Source organism: Aulonocara stuartgranti (genome assembly GCF_965226115.1).
Source record: "Aulonocara stuartgranti genome assembly, chromosome: 3".
Lineage (NCBI taxonomy): Eukaryota > Metazoa > Chordata > Actinopteri > Cichliformes > Cichlidae > Aulonocara > Aulonocara stuartgranti.
In genome coordinates this window covers 20810225-20826847 of record NC_138941.1, presented here as the reverse complement: position 1 = coordinate 20826847, position 16623 = coordinate 20810225, and the positions used below count along the sequence as shown (strand labels likewise).

Sequence of the window (16623 nt, the reverse complement as noted above, 5' to 3'; positions counted from 1 at the left end):
TAAACAATGCAATACTGCAAAACACATTCATTTAACCTATAAATAATTATAATACATTTTTTGAGGGTGCTTTTCAAGAACCCAAGGTCACCTTACAAAGAACAAAATTAATAAAATGAGCAATAGTCATAAAATAAGTTAAAATTGCAGAACAGAACTTGACAACAGATAAAATCAGCTTTCTTATGGCTGGAGGAAGAGTTCCAGAGCCCAGGAGCAGAGGCACTGAAGGCTCTGTTCCCCACAGGGAGAAGACGTCAGGAACAGTAAGATGAATAGCAGATGAGGATCTGAGAGGGCGGGAAACTGGTGATATGAAGCAGTATGTCATGATTTATGAGATGAATCATCATCAATTTGCATATTATGGACATTTTAATGACCACTAAATCACTCTGATCATTTACTTTCCACACGTTCCAGCTTTTCCCAAAAAACTGGTGGCTTTTGGGAGAGCACTTAGGGCCAAATTAAGAAAAAGAATTGTGTCAATTTTGAGATTAAAGTCGAAATTTCGACATTAAACTACAAATAGTATATCTGAATGGACGTGTGGAAATATTTTTGATGCCTGCACCCCAGAACGCCACAGTAAAGACGATGTTGCTTGCAACAACTTGCTAGAAGCAGCCTGCTGCAGACACTGAAGGATCTGAGCCTTCATCGAGAGTAAAGCTGGCTCAGGCCCTTTTTGTTGGCAGACCACTCCAGCTTGTGATCCAGATGAACTCCCAGATACTTCTGGACGTGACTATTTCGACATCAATCCCACCAATGCAGACAGGGATCTGTTTCTGCCAAAGTCCACCACCAGCTCCTTTGTTTTGGCCACAGTCAGCTGCAGGTGGTTCACCTCACACCACCTCAGTGATCAATCAGTCCTCTGTACTCCTTTTCTCTTCCCATCTCCATACTTCCAGTAATGGGCGTGTCATCAGAGGATTCCTGGAGGAGACAGGTTTCTGTGACGTACTAGAAGCCTGCACAACTTTGACTGTTTTCAAGTATTGGATTTCAGCATCACAGGGAAATAATGAGAGCCTTGGTTGGAGGGCACGGAGCAGGAAAACCTGCAGCAGACACCAGAACCATCACATAAACCAGAGTTTTAGATTTTCTGCAGTGTTTTCACTCAGATCAGCTCAGCCGCATGAAATATTTCACTAGTTTCACCAGAAACATGAGAGAATGTGTCAGTGCCCAAGGAAATGTCCAAAGGTGCTTAGACTCTGAGTGGAAAGACTTTGTACACTGACCTTCAGATGGCTTTAATGTTCAGACCTGTAGCAGAGATCAGGCTCTGGTCTTTAGGAGCAGGGCTGTGTTCCAATAACCTGTAGAAAGGTTCCTAACTGAGAGACGTGACCCAGAAGGACTTGTGTGGCGTCTATAATAAGAGTGTTCCAATACTCCAAATATTAAGGAAAGGCGCTTTAATGCTTCCTTTATTGCTCCTTTAGCAAAGATACAGAGGACCATCATTAATCCACAGTAATGGACCATAGCTGAAAACAGCAACATAACAAAGTGGAGCAGAAAGCTTAACTGTAACTGCATTTTCATTTCCTGCAATAACCTGCTGATGTAATTAAAGTTTTTAGCATCAAATGCACAGCTGAAGTCTGAACATCACACTGGTGGAATAAAAACTACTTCCTGTTTCGTTGTTGCTGCATGAACGCAAAATGTTGTATGATGTAAATCAGGGGTGTCACCCCTACTTAATCCACGGTTACCAACCGGCCCACAGCAAAGCGCTCCCTGCAGACGTCATTGTGACGTAGAGCCGAGCGCACCTGAGCAGCGTTTGTGCTGAGAGGCGGGACGCTGAGCGGAGGTTTAAATGACAGCCGCGCAGCGCGTGCTCCGGTGCTCGTGACCCAGGGATAGCAGGCGCGTGGAGGCTCGTGGCCTTGACGGTGCAGGTTTCATTGGTTTCTGTTCGTCAGACGCAGTTTCTCACCCCCCACAGCCTTACACGCAGCTCTGCATTTGCAGCCATGTTTAAGGTAACCGCAGCACCTTTTGGCGCCTCCACATGTAGCTGCTCCTTGTCCTACACACATGCTTCAATTACCCACTTCAAGAAGTGGGTAATTGTAGCATGTGTGTAGTTATCAGGATCGGGGGTCTACGGTTATTCCTGAAGGCCTGTGAACCAGCAGAGCTTTTATATCAGAGTGCGCTTTTTATCCCATGGTGAGAATAGTTGGTTCTGTGAAACTAGTTTGATTTTTCAAACAAGTGGTTGCAGTGCGTGCTGGTCCATGACCCTGGTTGCTTTTCTTGTACTGGGGTCCTGCTGGTAGGACTAACTTAGCCACAGATCTGAGTTTGTTTTTTTTAATATATAAAAGTAACAACAATTGTGCCTCCTTAGCTGAATCCTGCTGATAGACTTAAACTGTAAGTTACATGAATTCAGACAATTCCACACTGCCACAAAGTTACTGTGAGCTTATTTAGCTCAGTGTGCTTTTGCAGCAATCGTGGTAACCAGCCTGGCTGAGGACGGTGAGGATCAGTCTATGCAGGTCAGACTTTAGGAAGTACCCCTCGTCTCTTTGACACATGGGGTCCAGCGTGTGCAGCCAGTTTTAAAGCATGACTCTGCTTAGATTGCAAAACAAATGTGAGTTACGCTCAGTTGGCTGTCCTAAAGAAAAGTTCTCTGGTTTGTATCTGCTACGTTTGAGTTTACTGTCCATCTGGTTGTAATTATGTGAGTGGAAGTGTGTTTTTCTTTTTTAAAGTGGAATAGCAAAGTTGAAGAGCTGACTGGCTCCCTATCAAAGCTAGTTATTCAGTTCCTCTGGTCTGTGTCCTGCGGTCACTTTTGAAAGACTTCATGTATGCTGACCATGTCCTGATGAGATTTGTCATTTGTACTTAAACTGCTGTCATTTCAGTGGAGAACCCGGTACATTGTGTATAGTCTATATTTATATCTATACAATCTGTTTTTAGACATTAAATGCCATCATTTTAAGCAGACGTTGAAATTGCTTTCCAATATCAAGCACCTTGAGGTGACTCTTGTGATTTGGTGCTATACATTGAAAAATATCAGAAAGACCAGGCAGAACTCGATACATGTTTAAAACGCTGACTTCTTTCTTTACAGACCAGTAGCAAAGACTTGTTTCTGCCTTCACCTGAGCTACTGGACAGCATGCAGTCTGTGGAGGAATCTGACGGTGACTGTGGTGGAAGCGCCGTATCGTTGGCCGAAGCCCTGCTCCCTGTGACGGAGTCCTCACCACCTCCAATCCCCTGGGTCTGCTCAACCCGCTACAAGACGGAGCTCTGCACCACTTACTCAGATGATGGTTTCTGCAAGTATGCTGAGCGCTGCCAGTTTGCCCACGGCCTCCACGAACTCCACGTTCCCTCACACCATCCAAAGTACAAGACCGAGTTGTGTCGCAGCTACCACACAGATGGCTACTGCTACTATGGCAACCGTTGCCTGTTTGTCCACAGTCCCACAGAGCAACGCCCCACCCTCCGTCGTCGCAGGAACGTCCCGTGCCGCACCTTCCGTGCCTTTGGGATTTGTCCCTTTGGAACCCGCTGTAACTTCCTGCATGTGGAGGGTAAAGATGAAGACGGCCGTCACGATTTGGCCAGTGTTGGTGAAAAGACCGCATTTGTGCAAAAGCCCAAGGGGTGGAAACCTCGGGGAGCTCTGTGCCACACCTTCAGCACCTTTGGCTTCTGCCTGTACGGAACCCGCTGTCACTTCCAGCACGGCCTCCCTAACAGGATAAAAACCTCCAGTCAACACAATGGGTTGCTGTCCACATGCGCGTCACGTTTGCCTTCTGCATCAGACTCTTCAGCCTCGTCATCTCCTCCACCCACCACCCCAGAAGCACCAGCGCACAATGCTTTCACCTTCTCCAGTCAGCACTTAAATGATCTGCTCCTGCCACTGGCCCTCCACCTGCAGAAGCTGGAGAGCACGAAGGCCCAGGATATCTGGGCCAACAGGAGGCTCTAAACTGCTGCTGAACACTTTCTTTTTTTCTTTTTTTAATATGTAATTCCCCCCACTTTACCCCAAGGGTTTTTTTTTTTTTGTATATATGTCCCAGTTGACTTGAGCTTGTTTCAGAAGGCCCAAGCAGGCCTTGGCAAACATGACTATTCAGTCATGGATCAGTCTGGAGTAGCTCTGGAAAGAGAATCTTACAGGTGCAGCTATATGTGTAATATTTTTAATTGTACATGGCTATATGTCTGCCCAAAGCACTGTAAATAAACCATGTTGCTTTTTTTACTAACTGCTGTGTTTGTGTGTTTGGCTGGGCTGGATTAAAGTTGTGGGGTGACTGACAGAAGTCCAGTAGCTGCCTTTTCAAGCACAAGCGAGGCTGGCATTTGTCAGTCTTAATCAGCTGCTGCTGAAACAAGAGGCTCCTGAAACTGTCTTAAAACTCTGAAGCTTCCTTCCAATAAAGAATGGGATGGCTGGCTGGGACCATGCTCATGGGACCAAAGACAAGAGTCTTGGGCTCAAACTGAAAGTTGGCCTATGATCAGCTCTGGCTGGTGTACGTCCGGGTTAGTTAATGTGGAGGCGATGGTGAAATGTTTATACTAGACCTCCGTATAGGACGTCTAAAAAGTATTTTAAAGAGACACGACCTTCAACCAACCAATCCCGTCTACTGATACTCGGCAGCCAATCACTGGCCTTAACCTCCTGCTACAGAGCGTCCACAGGTAGACCTGGGAGGGTAAAGGTAGCTCGAGGCTGTAAGCATAGAGCTAAATCTTTTTAGGCTTTAGTTAAATTGCACCTCTGAGGTGTTTCGTCAGGACGATATTGTGAGAAAATAAACTGGACCTCGCTGTCTTATTTTGAAGGGTACAGCGGATGTCTTGGTCATGATTGCTAGCTTGATGTTATGGAGCTGCTAGTGTATCGGACAGCTACCCTGGTGTGAACTTTATTTCAGGCGCTAAAGACCTCCAGTCCCCCTTTGTTCCAGTTTAGAAGGTAAAGTCTAACGTTGCATGATACTGGGAAGGCCTGGTGTTGTATTTTCTGTCCTTCTGATGCTAGCTTTTAGCATCATGTATTTTAGCTAACTGTAGCTGTATTTAGCTGTATTTGATGCGACAGTTTTATAAAGACACAACGGTCATTTCATTCGTTACTGTATTGTAATAGGTTTGTTATCGTGGTTTCTTTCAAAGTGCGGTGGTTTCTTCCAGCTAACTGAATAAAACCAGAGTTGACTTTGTTAGCATGCTGAATGAGTGCGGTGGTTCGGAGAAACCACGGGCCACAGCTGAAAAAGGTCCCCAATACGTGACGGTCCACAGTGAAGACGTTTATAGACACACGTATGTTTTAGCTAACCCTGTAGTGTGTACCCGAGGACGCATGAAGTTCCGTTAAGCTTTACCGCCAAACGCGATGTTTTGCTGTGAGATGCAGAGAAGGCATGAGCGTAACGTGATCTTTCTTGCTAGTTTGAGTGATTTCGGTGAACATGGCGGACCGGGAGGAGCGCCGGTTCGCCGAGGTTTCCCGGGAGTCTGTCAGACTGATGGCGGAGGGCGCAGGTGTGGAGCTCGGTGATGATGTGGCGGCTCTGCTGGCCGAGGACGTGTGTTACCGACTCAGGGAGGCCACGCAGGTCAGTGATGCCTGGATGCATAGATAATGTTCTGACTTTGGGAGAAGTTCGTGTTAGGTGTACGTGGTAATGTTTTGCTGTCCCCAACAGAGCAGCTCTCAGTTTATGAGACACGCCAAGAGGAGGAAGCTGACGGTGGAGGACTTCAACAGAGCTCTGCGCTGGAGCAACGTGGAGGTAGCGTGTAATTTCCATATCCGATCTGCCTCAGGTCTGATGTGAGGGAACTCCTTCATGTTTCTGTCTCTGTTCTTTACCAGGCCATCTGCGGCTATGGAGCCCAGGATGCGCTGCCTTTCCGTTCAGTGAAAGAAGGCGAGCTCTTCTTTGTTGAGGATCGGGACGTCAATCTGGTCGAGCTGGCGCTGGCTACCAACATCCCCAAAGGCTGTGCTGAGACCATGGTGCGAGGTACGCTACGCTGCTACGTTCCACACGCAGGCTCATCCTGTAGTGTTCTCTATGCTCTGTCATATCCATATTCACGTGATGAGTTTACTAATGATGTTTCATGTTTGCCTGCAGTCAATGTGTCATACCTGGATGGTAAAGGTAACCTGGAGCCTCAGGGTACAGGTGAGACGCACACAGCAGGCATAACCTAACCCACAGTTGTTGTACTTGGACCTGTAGATAGAATAAAGTAGCTAATACTCTAAAAACTGAGCTCCACCTTTCACTGAGAGCATCATTGTTATCCTGTTAGAAAATCTCAGTGTTTGTCTGTGTTAAACTGTCCCAGTTCCTACAGCAGTACAGTCTCTGTCAGATGACTTACTGAAGTACTACCAGCAGATCACAAGGGCCATCTTAGGAGAGGACCCGCATCTCATGAAGGTGAGCTGCTACAGACAGAGCAGACTTTTTGTTGTGAACAGGCTAAACGACGCTCGTGTGTGTTTCAGGTGGCTCTGCTGGACCTCCAGTCTAACTCCAAGATTGCAGCCCTGCTTCCGTACTTTGTTTATGTCATCAGTGGAGTAAGTTTTAGGGTTACACAAATCAGCATTTATGATTCTCATCACCAGTTTTGTTAGGAATGCTTGGTGTGTTTAGTAAGAGAAAATATCGTAGCATGACACATGAATCAGACCTATCTCATAACTGGAAGCGCTTTTAACTCTACACGGTAACCTACGTGTCCTCGGCTTGAACGGCGTCGAAGGTTCTGATTATGTCGTCAGTTAGGATGTAGATTTCCTGAACCTGTTGACCGGTGTTTCAGCTGATCATGGATTCGGTTTGTCGTCCAGGTAAAGTCGGTAAGCCACGACCTGGAGCAGCTTAACAGACTAATGCACATGGTGAAGAGCCTGGTCCAGAATCCCTACCTGTACCTGGGCTCGTATGTACGCAGCCTGGTCTCCAGTGTCATGTACTGCATCCTAGAGCCACTGGCAGCCTCCATCAACCCACTCAACGACCACTGGACTCTCAGGGACTACGCTGCCCTGCTCCTCAGCCACATCTTTTGGTGAGCAGATTTTCCGTGGATGCTTAGGCAAGCTTGGACTAAAATTGTTAGCCAGTCAGGATTTAACATCAGTGTTGAGAATACAAAACTACTGTAGTGTTAGCCTGTTTTACAGTAAATATGCAGCATCATTTCACAAAGAACCTGTGTTGCTACAATGTTACCAGTCTGACTAATGTTAGCAGGCTGTTGCTAAGGGCAACATTAACATTCACTCGGCGTTTGCGTTAAAAATGGAAATCCAACAGTCGCTCTTCTTTCTGGTGTTTCTTCTGCAGGACTCATGGTGATCTGGTAAGTGGTCTCTACCACCAGATCGTGCTGTCGCTCCAGAAGGTTCTGTCTGACCCAGTGAGACCACTGTGCTCCCACTATGGAGCTGTTGTGGGCCTTCATGCTTTGGGATGGAAGGTATGGCCACAGCTTCTACATTAGTAAATATTTGACAGTTATAGATTAGATTGGGCCCATATTCAGTCGATATTTTCAAACAAATCATTCCCTAAATGAAAAGTCTCACATCTTGATTATTTAGCTGTGAAATATTTGCAAACCTGCATGTCATTACTGTTTTTATTGCTGTTGAGTGCTCCACTGCTACCCTCCTGTGTCCTGAATGCTCCTCTCTCTGTGTTCACCGGTTTCTGCTGGCAGGCTGTCGAGCGCGTCCTCTTTCCACACCTTCCTGCGTACTGGGCCAACCTCCAGGCTGTGTTAGATGATTACTCTGTGTCCAACGCCCAGGTGAAAGCTGACGGACACAAGGTCTACGGAGCCATCCTGGTCAGTACTGCTGCTGCTTTGGGTGATTTCAGACACTGATAGACTGTCATTAGTCAACTTAATGAAGTATTTAAGTGTAGAAAATTACTTTAAAAACAGAATGAGGTTAAGCTTGATTGGTTGGTCTGAAGGTCCACTGGAGTCAACTTCCACATCTGCTCCAGCTGTTCCTCTTTGTGCTCGTTCTGATGTTGCTGTGAGCTGCAGTTGCCACATGTGCCACATCTCCAGCACCCTTTTGAATCTCTGTTATGGAGAATTAAGGCAAAAGTGGGGCCAACCTGGTGCTAGCAAGGTGTACCTAATAAAACGGCTTGTGACAATATACTAACTTAGTTCTGGGAGCCATAAAATAACGAATTATTGTCAAATATAAATTGAGTGGTTAGCAATGTTGCCTCACAGCAGGAAGCTTCCTGGTTTAAACCTCAGCTTGGCTCGTTGTGCGTGCAGTTTCCTCTGTAGCTGAGTCTTCTCTGCAGCTTCCTCCCACAGTCCACACACATGCAGGTCAGGTTAACTGGCCCTGGATCAGGGATTGTTCTATATGCTTCAAGAACTTCAAAGCAGTGTGTGGTTAATGCTGATTTAATGAAGATGTTGAGCCCCAAATTTGTGCTGAGGATAACTAACAGATGAGCTCAATCTTGACATTATGCCTAATGATGCTTGTGATTAAAAACGAATTAAATCATAATTTGAGTTCATCTTGTCCCACCTACGTCGCCACTTCCTCTCTTTGTCCTGCAGGTGGCAGTGGAGCGCCTGCTAAAGATGAAGGCGCTGTCTCTGTCGCAGTCAGCAGAGGGACAGTCCGGTGCTCATCCGGGTTCTGTGGTGGGAGCTGCGAGCTACAGGGTGAACTCTCCGGGACTCAGCCCACCTCCAGAGCCTCTGTCAGAAGCTGCCCTTGGAATTGCCAGCCACCTCCAGGTGGGTGGGGCCGGCTGTCACTGGGAGGAGTGGACCCCCGTCCCTCTCCCCGCCATGTACTGTGAGCTTTACTCCTTCTTCGGCGACAGCCTGGCTGTCCGCTTTAGCACAGGACCAGGATTTGGCACCCACTCGCCCTGCACTCCATCCCAGCTTAGTAACTCCAGGAAGGAACCTCCCGGCCCCGCCTCCAACCTCGACACCACCCGGAAGATGCCACAGCTCACCGCCAACCTCAACATCAGCCCCAGGCAGGACGGGAGTCCGCGCACCGATCCACCTCCGCCGAGTCTTTCAGGCACAGGGTCAGTTAGGTAAAGCAACCAGAGGAGCACCTATCTACCTTTGTGTGTCTGTGTGTGTGTTTGTGCTGATTTATTTTTGTGTGTCTACCCAGGGCTGTGCCTCGTGCCTCGTCTATGCAGCGCTCCAAATCCTCCTCATCATGTTCACGCCAACGTTCAGCTGGTCTGTCTCGTGAAGTGTTCCCCAAAGCTCGCTTCACCTCACCTCAGACCACACCTCCTGCATTTTCCTTTCTTATTGGTGGGCGGCAAATGGGCCAGCGTTGTCAAGGCCGCCGCCCTTTCCAGACAATGTTTGCAACAACTCCGCCTGTTTCTGCTGTTCCACCACGTACCTATGCACACAAACTGCCCGTCATCGGCAGGGTGGGCAAACCTGTACGTCGCTGGACATGTTCACATTACTCCCTTCACCTGCCTCTATAGTGTGTGTGTGTGTGTGTGTGTGTGCGTGTGCGTGTGTGTGTGTGTCACAGACTGTATGAGCTAACATTAGTCTGACTGCTGCAGACTCTTCCAGGCACACGTTGCTCTGATTAAGCTGCTGGAGTTTTTAGGGGATGTTGCCAGTAAAGAGGCAACACAGGGCTAAGCTGCCACTCACATGTATGAACATACAGATGAGGCCCAAAGAGATTCTAAACATGCTAATTAAACAGCTAGTCAATATCTGACTGTCAGCATCTGGGAATAAGAGCATGAAATGTAACACGTGACAGCTTGTTGGGCCTCTGCTGCCTTGCACGTCTCCACAGTTACTGCCGGGCCTGTTTAGCCTCAGCTCACTCATGCTGGTGGGAAATCTTTACTGCAGTCGCCAAATGATCATTCTGCCAATATTTCATTACTGCTTCATTTTTTAATTAATCTGTTATTCTTGTAACAAATCTATTTGTTTACTCAAAGTCAGTTTTGGTCCCTGTAAAAAGCAACAGCTGGATGTGCTGCATGCATGTCAGGACCAGCACGTTTGGATCACAGCGCCGACGTGTCTGCTGCACTTTCATTGGAGAATGGACAAAATCCTGCGATGTGTGTGGAGCAGAGAGGGAGCTGTGATCTTCCCTAAATAAATCTTTCAAGTTGACACGTTTTTCCATCATTTAGTTTTTTCCACTGTTTGATGTTTTCCTGAAACTCTTGTTTAGCTTGTGCTAGTGTCGATTAAACTCATAATATCAGTGAATACCTGCTGAGGACAATGTTGGAGCAAGATGGGATATGTTGTTAATGACTGTTTTTCATAGACTGAATAAATATTTACTTGTTGCTGATGTTAGGAGACAGGTCAGAGGTCACATCTGTGCTGCCTCCCACAGTAGATCACTACTGGTGTATTAGCTATGATGCTACATGCTACCCTCTGAACAGATACTACTTTTTCTTTTTGCTTTTCTATGAAGAAACAGCATCAAGTAGAATGAAGGAGAGCAGGTGTGTCTGATATGTTGTTTTCCCCGTGGGCGCCCGCTCGGGGTAGGAGGAGTTAAAAATCTGTAATATCTGTACTTTGTACTCACATTTTCAAACAGACTCGTTTGGCCGACTTTGGCACAACATCAGAACGATATAGAAGGCATTTTGTTATTTAATCATTCATTAAGTGCAATCTGTTTGAATTTAACTTTAAATGTTTGTTTATTATTATTTAGGTTATATTTTATTTTGCTTTGTACTTTTGGAGAAGCCGAAGTACCCGGAGAGAAGCCGTGCAGACGCAGGAAGAACATGCAAGGCTTAAGCTACGAAGCAACAGTGCTGACCATTGTGTCATTATTCCAACCAAGGATAACCAAGCACCGTTTTTATAGCTGTGATGCACCAGAACTGATGTAACTCTACTGTTTATATAGAAAGTATATAAATGACCCCCCTGCTGAATTTGTGAGTCTGCTCACTCATGAATGAACAGCCTCTGAGTGACAGAATATGAACCACACATCCAGAAAAACACATTACAAGAAAGTATTGAGTTTCATGTCCTAGTGTTAAATGTGGTTTTGATCTTCAAATAAACATAAATGAATACAAACTTCTCCTTAGTTGGTCAGCAGGCCTGCACACGTCTCAGGAGAGCTTCTGGCCCACTCCTCTTCACAGAGACTCTGTCCTGTAGGTTCCTGGCTGCCACTTGACTGACCTTCATGTGCTTGGTGGTCATGCTGGACTCAGGATTCTTTATTTGTCACGTGCATGGTTATACAGATATAACATGCAGTGAAATGTGACCTGATACGCTCCACTGTGCAAAAAAAAGAGAGACGCATCTTCAGTGTTGTGGCTGAGGCAAGGAGGTTGGAGTTCACATCAATCCTCCATCTAATCAACGGTACGCAGTGCAAGAGTTACACGCTTTACACATTCAGAGGGAAATGTCAATCATACACATTTAATCTCTGTAATATTCTGGATATTTATAATTGAGCTATTAGCATATATTTGAGTTTCTGTTATATTTTAACTTTGTAATATATTTGACTATTTCTTTTATTTCAGTCTGTTGCTGTTCTTGTTGTCTTGGAGCAACTGCAACCACATCATTTCCTTAGGGAATAATAAAGTTTCTGATCCTCATCCAAGGTTTCACGATAAATAGCGCCACCCACTGGTCTCTCGGTGAACTTATCTTGTATCCTTGAAAACAGCACCAATGCTTCCCCCCTGAATGCTTGACTGTTGGGATGCTGTTCTTTGGGTCACGTGCAGCATTTCTGTTGAGTTGATGCCAAAGCGCTAAACTTTGCTTTCTCGCTTCTCTGGATTATTTAGATGTTTCCTGGCAAACTGAAGCAGCGCCTGCATGTACAGGACATAGTGTGTTAGCAGTGGTGGTGACTATGGTTCTGACTGCCTTTAACAGAATCACTAACAAACCCCTGCTGTGTAGTTTTGGGCTGATCCAGCACCATCATCATCTTCACCCTGCAGTCAGTATCAGCTGTGTCAGCTGACCTTCCTTAGCATTGCCCCCGAGCTCCCTGCTCCACTCCCCTACACCCCGCCACACATACAAATCAACCTTTATACAATGTGTTTTTTATTTTCCAGATTTTTGGTTAAAATTAATTTTCTTACCATTAAAATGAAACTACCACAATAACTAAATACTATTTATTTCTTTTTTAGAGCTCCTGTTTGAGGAAAATTGCAAATTCAGCAGGGATCAAATAGTTATTACAGTGAACTTGTTCGTGTCACTTGTTCCACATGTTACATCCTTGTTCCAAAATGGAATAAATTAATTTTTCACCTCAAAATTCCACAAACAATATCCCACAGTGACAAAGTGAAGACAGTTTAAAGCTCTTGTAGAGTGATTAAAAATAAAAACCTTTTTTGTGGACTGTAAGGGCCCCTAGACTGAGGCTCTCTTTATTGCAACAGTTTACCTCTGATGGGGGTCTTTCCCTACCAAATGTTTTAATGTACTACTGGTCTTCACATATTCATAAGCTGGCCTACTGGCTAAATTCACCCAACCTGATTTGGTGTAAACTTGAGATTCAATCAATTTCTCCATACTTTTCTCCTGCCTCCCTTATCTCTTCATCATTAAAACATCTTCTGTTGCTTCAAATCCTGCGGTGCTCTCTACACTTTAGATCTGGTTTCAGTTCAGGTCGCATTTTAAATTCATATCGCCGTCTACCAGGTTACCATTGTTAAGGAATCCTCTATTTTCCCCTGGCACTACTAACGCTGCCTATTTGATTTGGCACAAAAGAGGCACAAAGACCATGAGAGCCCTTTACAAAGATGATGTCCTTCTGAGTTTCTCAGAGCTCAAAATGTGACCTACCTCCTTCTCACTGGTTTCTCTATTTGCAAATTAGACACTGTGTCTCATCACTGTTTCCAAATTTCCCAGTTCTCCCTGCTGATCCTCCATGGGTTGACCTTCTGCTTGTTAGGCCCAATCAAAAATCAGCTATATCAAATATACATCAAACGCTTATGGTGACCGAATCTGACTTCAGGTAAAATCAGAACCGCCTGGGAGCGTGAATTAGGTGTTGAACTGTTTGAATCATGCTGGGATAAGGTGAATGTCATCATGCGCTCAAGTACACCGTGTGCTACAGCTTGTACTTTAAAGTAATAGACAGAGTCCGTTTATCTAAACTTTTTCCTTTAGTTATAAATGTGACCTCTCCTTGCAATCTAAGCCATGTGTTGTTCTTCTGTCCAAGTCTGAACAAATTTTGAAGTGAATTATTTTCTGTACTTTCAGGGTTTTTTGGAATTCAGATCCTTGAAGATCCTCTAATTGCCATATTTGGAGTTCCAAATATGACTCCGCTGCAAACAGATCTTGGCTTTTTGTTCCCTTCTTGCTAGACGCTGTATTTTACTCCTTTGGAAATCTCCCACGCCTCCATCTGCATCGCAATGGCTTAATACTGTCCGGACATTTCTGAGGGTGGAGAAGATCTCACTCAAAGTGAAAGGTAGTTCTGTAAAAATTATCTGCAAGTGGAATATCTCAAATCTTTTCCTTAGAACAATGCAATTTACCCACCGACTGGACTGAAAAGAATTTGAAATTTACTTTTTTTAAAGGTAGGCATAGGATTTAAGCACCCCCCCTTTTTTTTCTTTTTTTAATTTATTTTATTTATATAGTGTTTAATTTTTAATTTATTACTATTATTATTTGAGTTTTACTTTATTTTTTTTACTCACTTTTTCTTCTTTTTTTCTTTCTTTTCTCAGTTTTCTGTTCTTGTGTTGGTATGATGTTTTTTTTGTATTTTAATTTGTCTTTTGTTTAACAAGAAAAAGTTAAAATGATTGGGGAAGAAATGTTTGAGAAAATATGTCATGTAAGATGCATACAATACAATGTATGTAAGTTTGCATAATCTCTTGATGAACAAATAAAAAATAAAAAACAAAAATATAACGTGCATATGTATTTACAGAGTTAGCTGAATACTTTGTTGAAGCAGTATTATTTAATAAAACTACAGATTTGTAACTCCATAATTAGAAAACTCCCATTTCCATGAACAAACTGGAGTCCATTGAAATCACTGCAGCACAATTGTTGAACTTGTCTGTTAACTGGGCGGTTGGTGGTTTTATCTCTGATGTGCGGTCTGCATGCCAAAATATCCTCGAGTTTGTCACGGTGCCTCGGCCCTCTCAGGTTGATTTGCTGCTTTCTCTCTCTCCTCTTGTCGCTCCATCTCTCCTCTCTTTAGTGTGTGTGGGAGTAGTCTGCTTTTGGTACAGAAGTGGGACTTTTCTGAGTTTCCCACCTTCTGACAGTGCTCAAATACAGTAGAAAAATGTTATAGAAGAACTAGTCCACTTACATTAACACCTATTACAGTCGACAGTATCGAACACTGAGGTCTAGCAGGACAAGCACAGAGATGAGTCCACTGTCAGAGGCCATAAGAAGATCATTTGTAACCTTCACTAAAGCTGTTTCTGTGCTGTGATGAGCTCTGAAACCTGACTGAAACTCTTCAAATAAACCATTCCTCTGCAGATGATCTGTTAGCTGTTTAACTCTTTCAAGGATGGCTTTTTAAGTAATGGTTTGATTACTATGACCCTATTATCAACCTTGTCATATTTAAGATTGAAGCATTAATTAATTGTAGTACTACAAGGAAAGAAGAGAAATACACTTATTTGGGAAATTCCTTTCTAACAACATGATGAGTAACGATAAAGAAGCTACTTTTAGCTTCTCACTTAGTCATACATGTTTGATTTGACTGTTGTTTACATCAGAGGCTCTTCCCGACACAACCCCAAAGGGATTTGGCTCCTCTTCAGAGCAAGGCAGTGATCTTTCACTTCTTAGGCAAATGTGTAAACCACGTCTTGTACTACTACTAATGGCTATAGCGTCAATGGTTGTCTGTCTCTCTGTGATAGCCCCGTCATAGACTGGTGACAATGGACGGCTGTCAGAGGTCGACCCATAGCAGCTAGGATAGGCTCCCCCGTGATAGTGAAGGGGACAAGTGGAAGATGATGGACGGATAGATGGGTGGAAGGTGAAGCCTGTAATTTCCTGCACCCAGCAGTAATGAAATGCACCATACACACATTGTGGTGAGGTGACACACATTATATCACCTCACCACTTTGATTATGATGTAATTCATAATCAATTAATATTTGAAAGTTAGTGAGTATGGGCCATGAGATGGGAATTCGCAAAAGTCAACAGGCCATGAGGAATCAAGTAATAATCCTGGCTAATTTCTATCAACATGATTGGGGAGCACATTTGAAGCACTATGTGACAACCACCTCATAAGAGACAGCCTACAGAGTGTAGATGCTTAGGACTCTTCATTATTTGGTTTTGGAACTGAAAAAGCTTGGATGGTGAAATGTCTTCAAAAACTTAAAAATGCTTTCTTTTCAAGCTCTTAAGAAGAGGGAGGATCATTGAATCAGCATAACCTGTCTGCAGTGGGGGAAAATGCAAGCAGGTGGACTATATCTTATGGATATAAGATGCCATTTTAAGTAGAAGGGGGAGAATATAGCCTCTCCCTCTCAGGGGCCAGGCTGTCAGCCGCACGTCCCCAGGAAAGGGATGAAGCAGTGACCTGCTCCCCCGGGACAGAAGATCCCTCAAACAGGGGGTGCGGGATCACTGAGGGCATGAGGGGCCACCAGGACCAGCCTTGCCTCCTCGGTCTGGACCTGGTGGACGACCGAGGGGAGGAGGGAGAAAGGAGGGAAGGCATACCTGGGGCATCCCACCCTAGGGGAGGGTCGTGTCCTTTAAGGAGAAAAACAGGAGGCAGTGTGTTGACTCCATGGAGGCAAAGAGGTTGACCTCTGCCCACCTGAAGCCGTGGCAGATTTGTTCGACCACATAGACCGCCGCAACCATGCTGTCCGTCCTGATAATCTGACCGAGGAGACGAATCACGTGGAACCCCTGCAGTCGAGGCAGAAAGTGCCAAAGCGCCAGGAAGACGGCGTGCAGTACATTGATATGGTGGGACGGTCTAGCAGCCGTTGACCCCACAGTCCTCGTGGACTGCACCCTTCCCCCCTTCACTCCAGAGTTTTGTCATATCCTATATGACCTGGCACGGGGTTCAAATGAGCCACCTGGATAATCATCTCAGCTTCTTTTTTTTTTTGCAGCTTCTGGCATCAACAGCTGGGTGTGGTCTTCCCGTATGTGGGTGTCAAGCTGAGCGCAACACAAACATTACATGTCCCTGCCAGTTGTGAACACACCCGCACACACAGCCCCATTAACCTACTGAACCCGGGCCAATCAGCTCCCAGACTCAGGGATGCGCCGGAGCTAACGCAGCCTTCAGTGTAAATGCTTTATCCACGTATTTCATTTCCACCGTCCCCATAATCACACCTGTACCCCTTTGGCAGACTTTTAAACCCTGACCCTTTGCTGATAGTGTGTGTCACTATCAGCCCCCGGTTCTAATATGGTTGTAAGCCACAGAGGGGGTTTCCTACAATACCAACT

At 45.1% G+C, this 16623-nt stretch overlaps 2 protein-coding genes across 5 annotated transcripts in view; both read left to right on the top strand.

The window, feature by feature from the left end:
• The window catches only part of cth1 (cysteine three histidine 1), a 74374-nt gene extending 70088 nt beyond the window's left edge, over nt 1–4286 (top strand). Inside the window, exons 2-3 of one of the 2 annotated variants that reach the window (XM_082524660.1) lie at nt 1914–2009; nt 3125–4286. In XM_082524660.1, the coding sequence (XP_082380786.1) occupies nt 2001–2009; nt 3125–4003 (888 nt within the window). In that variant the 5' untranslated portion in view covers nt 1914–2000 and the 3' untranslated portion in view covers nt 4004–4286. Of the gene's footprint in view, nt 1–1813; nt 2010–3124 lie in introns of those variants that run through there. The other variant, XM_082524659.1, reaches the window with a different exon arrangement.
• A 406-nt stretch (nt 4287–4692) lies between these two features.
• taf6l (TAF6-like RNA polymerase II, p300/CBP-associated factor (PCAF)-associated factor) lies at nt 4693–11027 on the top strand. 3 transcript variants are annotated; one of them, XM_082524415.1, is made up of 12 exons: nt 4693–5005; nt 5485–5651; nt 5742–5828; nt 5912–6062; nt 6177–6227; nt 6394–6488; nt 6557–6631; nt 6905–7125; nt 7404–7536; nt 7780–7908; nt 8659–9146; nt 9239–11027. In XM_082524415.1, the coding sequence occupies exons 2-12, from the start codon at nt 5505–5507 to the stop codon at nt 9570–9572; spliced, it is 1911 nt and encodes a 636-aa protein (XP_082380541.1). In that variant the 5' UTR covers nt 4693–5005; nt 5485–5504; the 3' UTR covers nt 9573–11027. The 3 variants fall into 3 exon arrangements, with proteins under 3 accessions (XP_082380541.1, XP_082380540.1, XP_082380542.1); XM_082524414.1 differs by having other exon boundaries at nt 8659–9155; XM_082524416.1 differs by lacking the exon at nt 6557–6631 and having other exon boundaries at nt 8659–9155.
• The last annotated feature ends 5596 nt before the right edge of the window (nt 11028–16623 follow it).

Excerpts from the sequence above, each read along its gene's own strand:
- taf6l (XM_082524414.1), top strand. The coding sequence starts at position 5,505 with ATGGCGGACCGGGAGGAGCGCCGGTTCGCCGAGGTTTCCCGGGAGTCT. Across the intron at positions 7,126-7,403 it reads CTCCTCAGCCACATCTTTTG|GACTCATGGTGATCTGGTAA; the intron begins GTGAGCAGATTT and ends TTTCTTCTGCAG. Across the intron at positions 9,156-9,238 it reads TCAGGCACAGGGTCAGTTAG|GGCTGTGCCTCGTGCCTCGT; the intron begins GTAAAGCAACCA and ends GTGTCTACCCAG.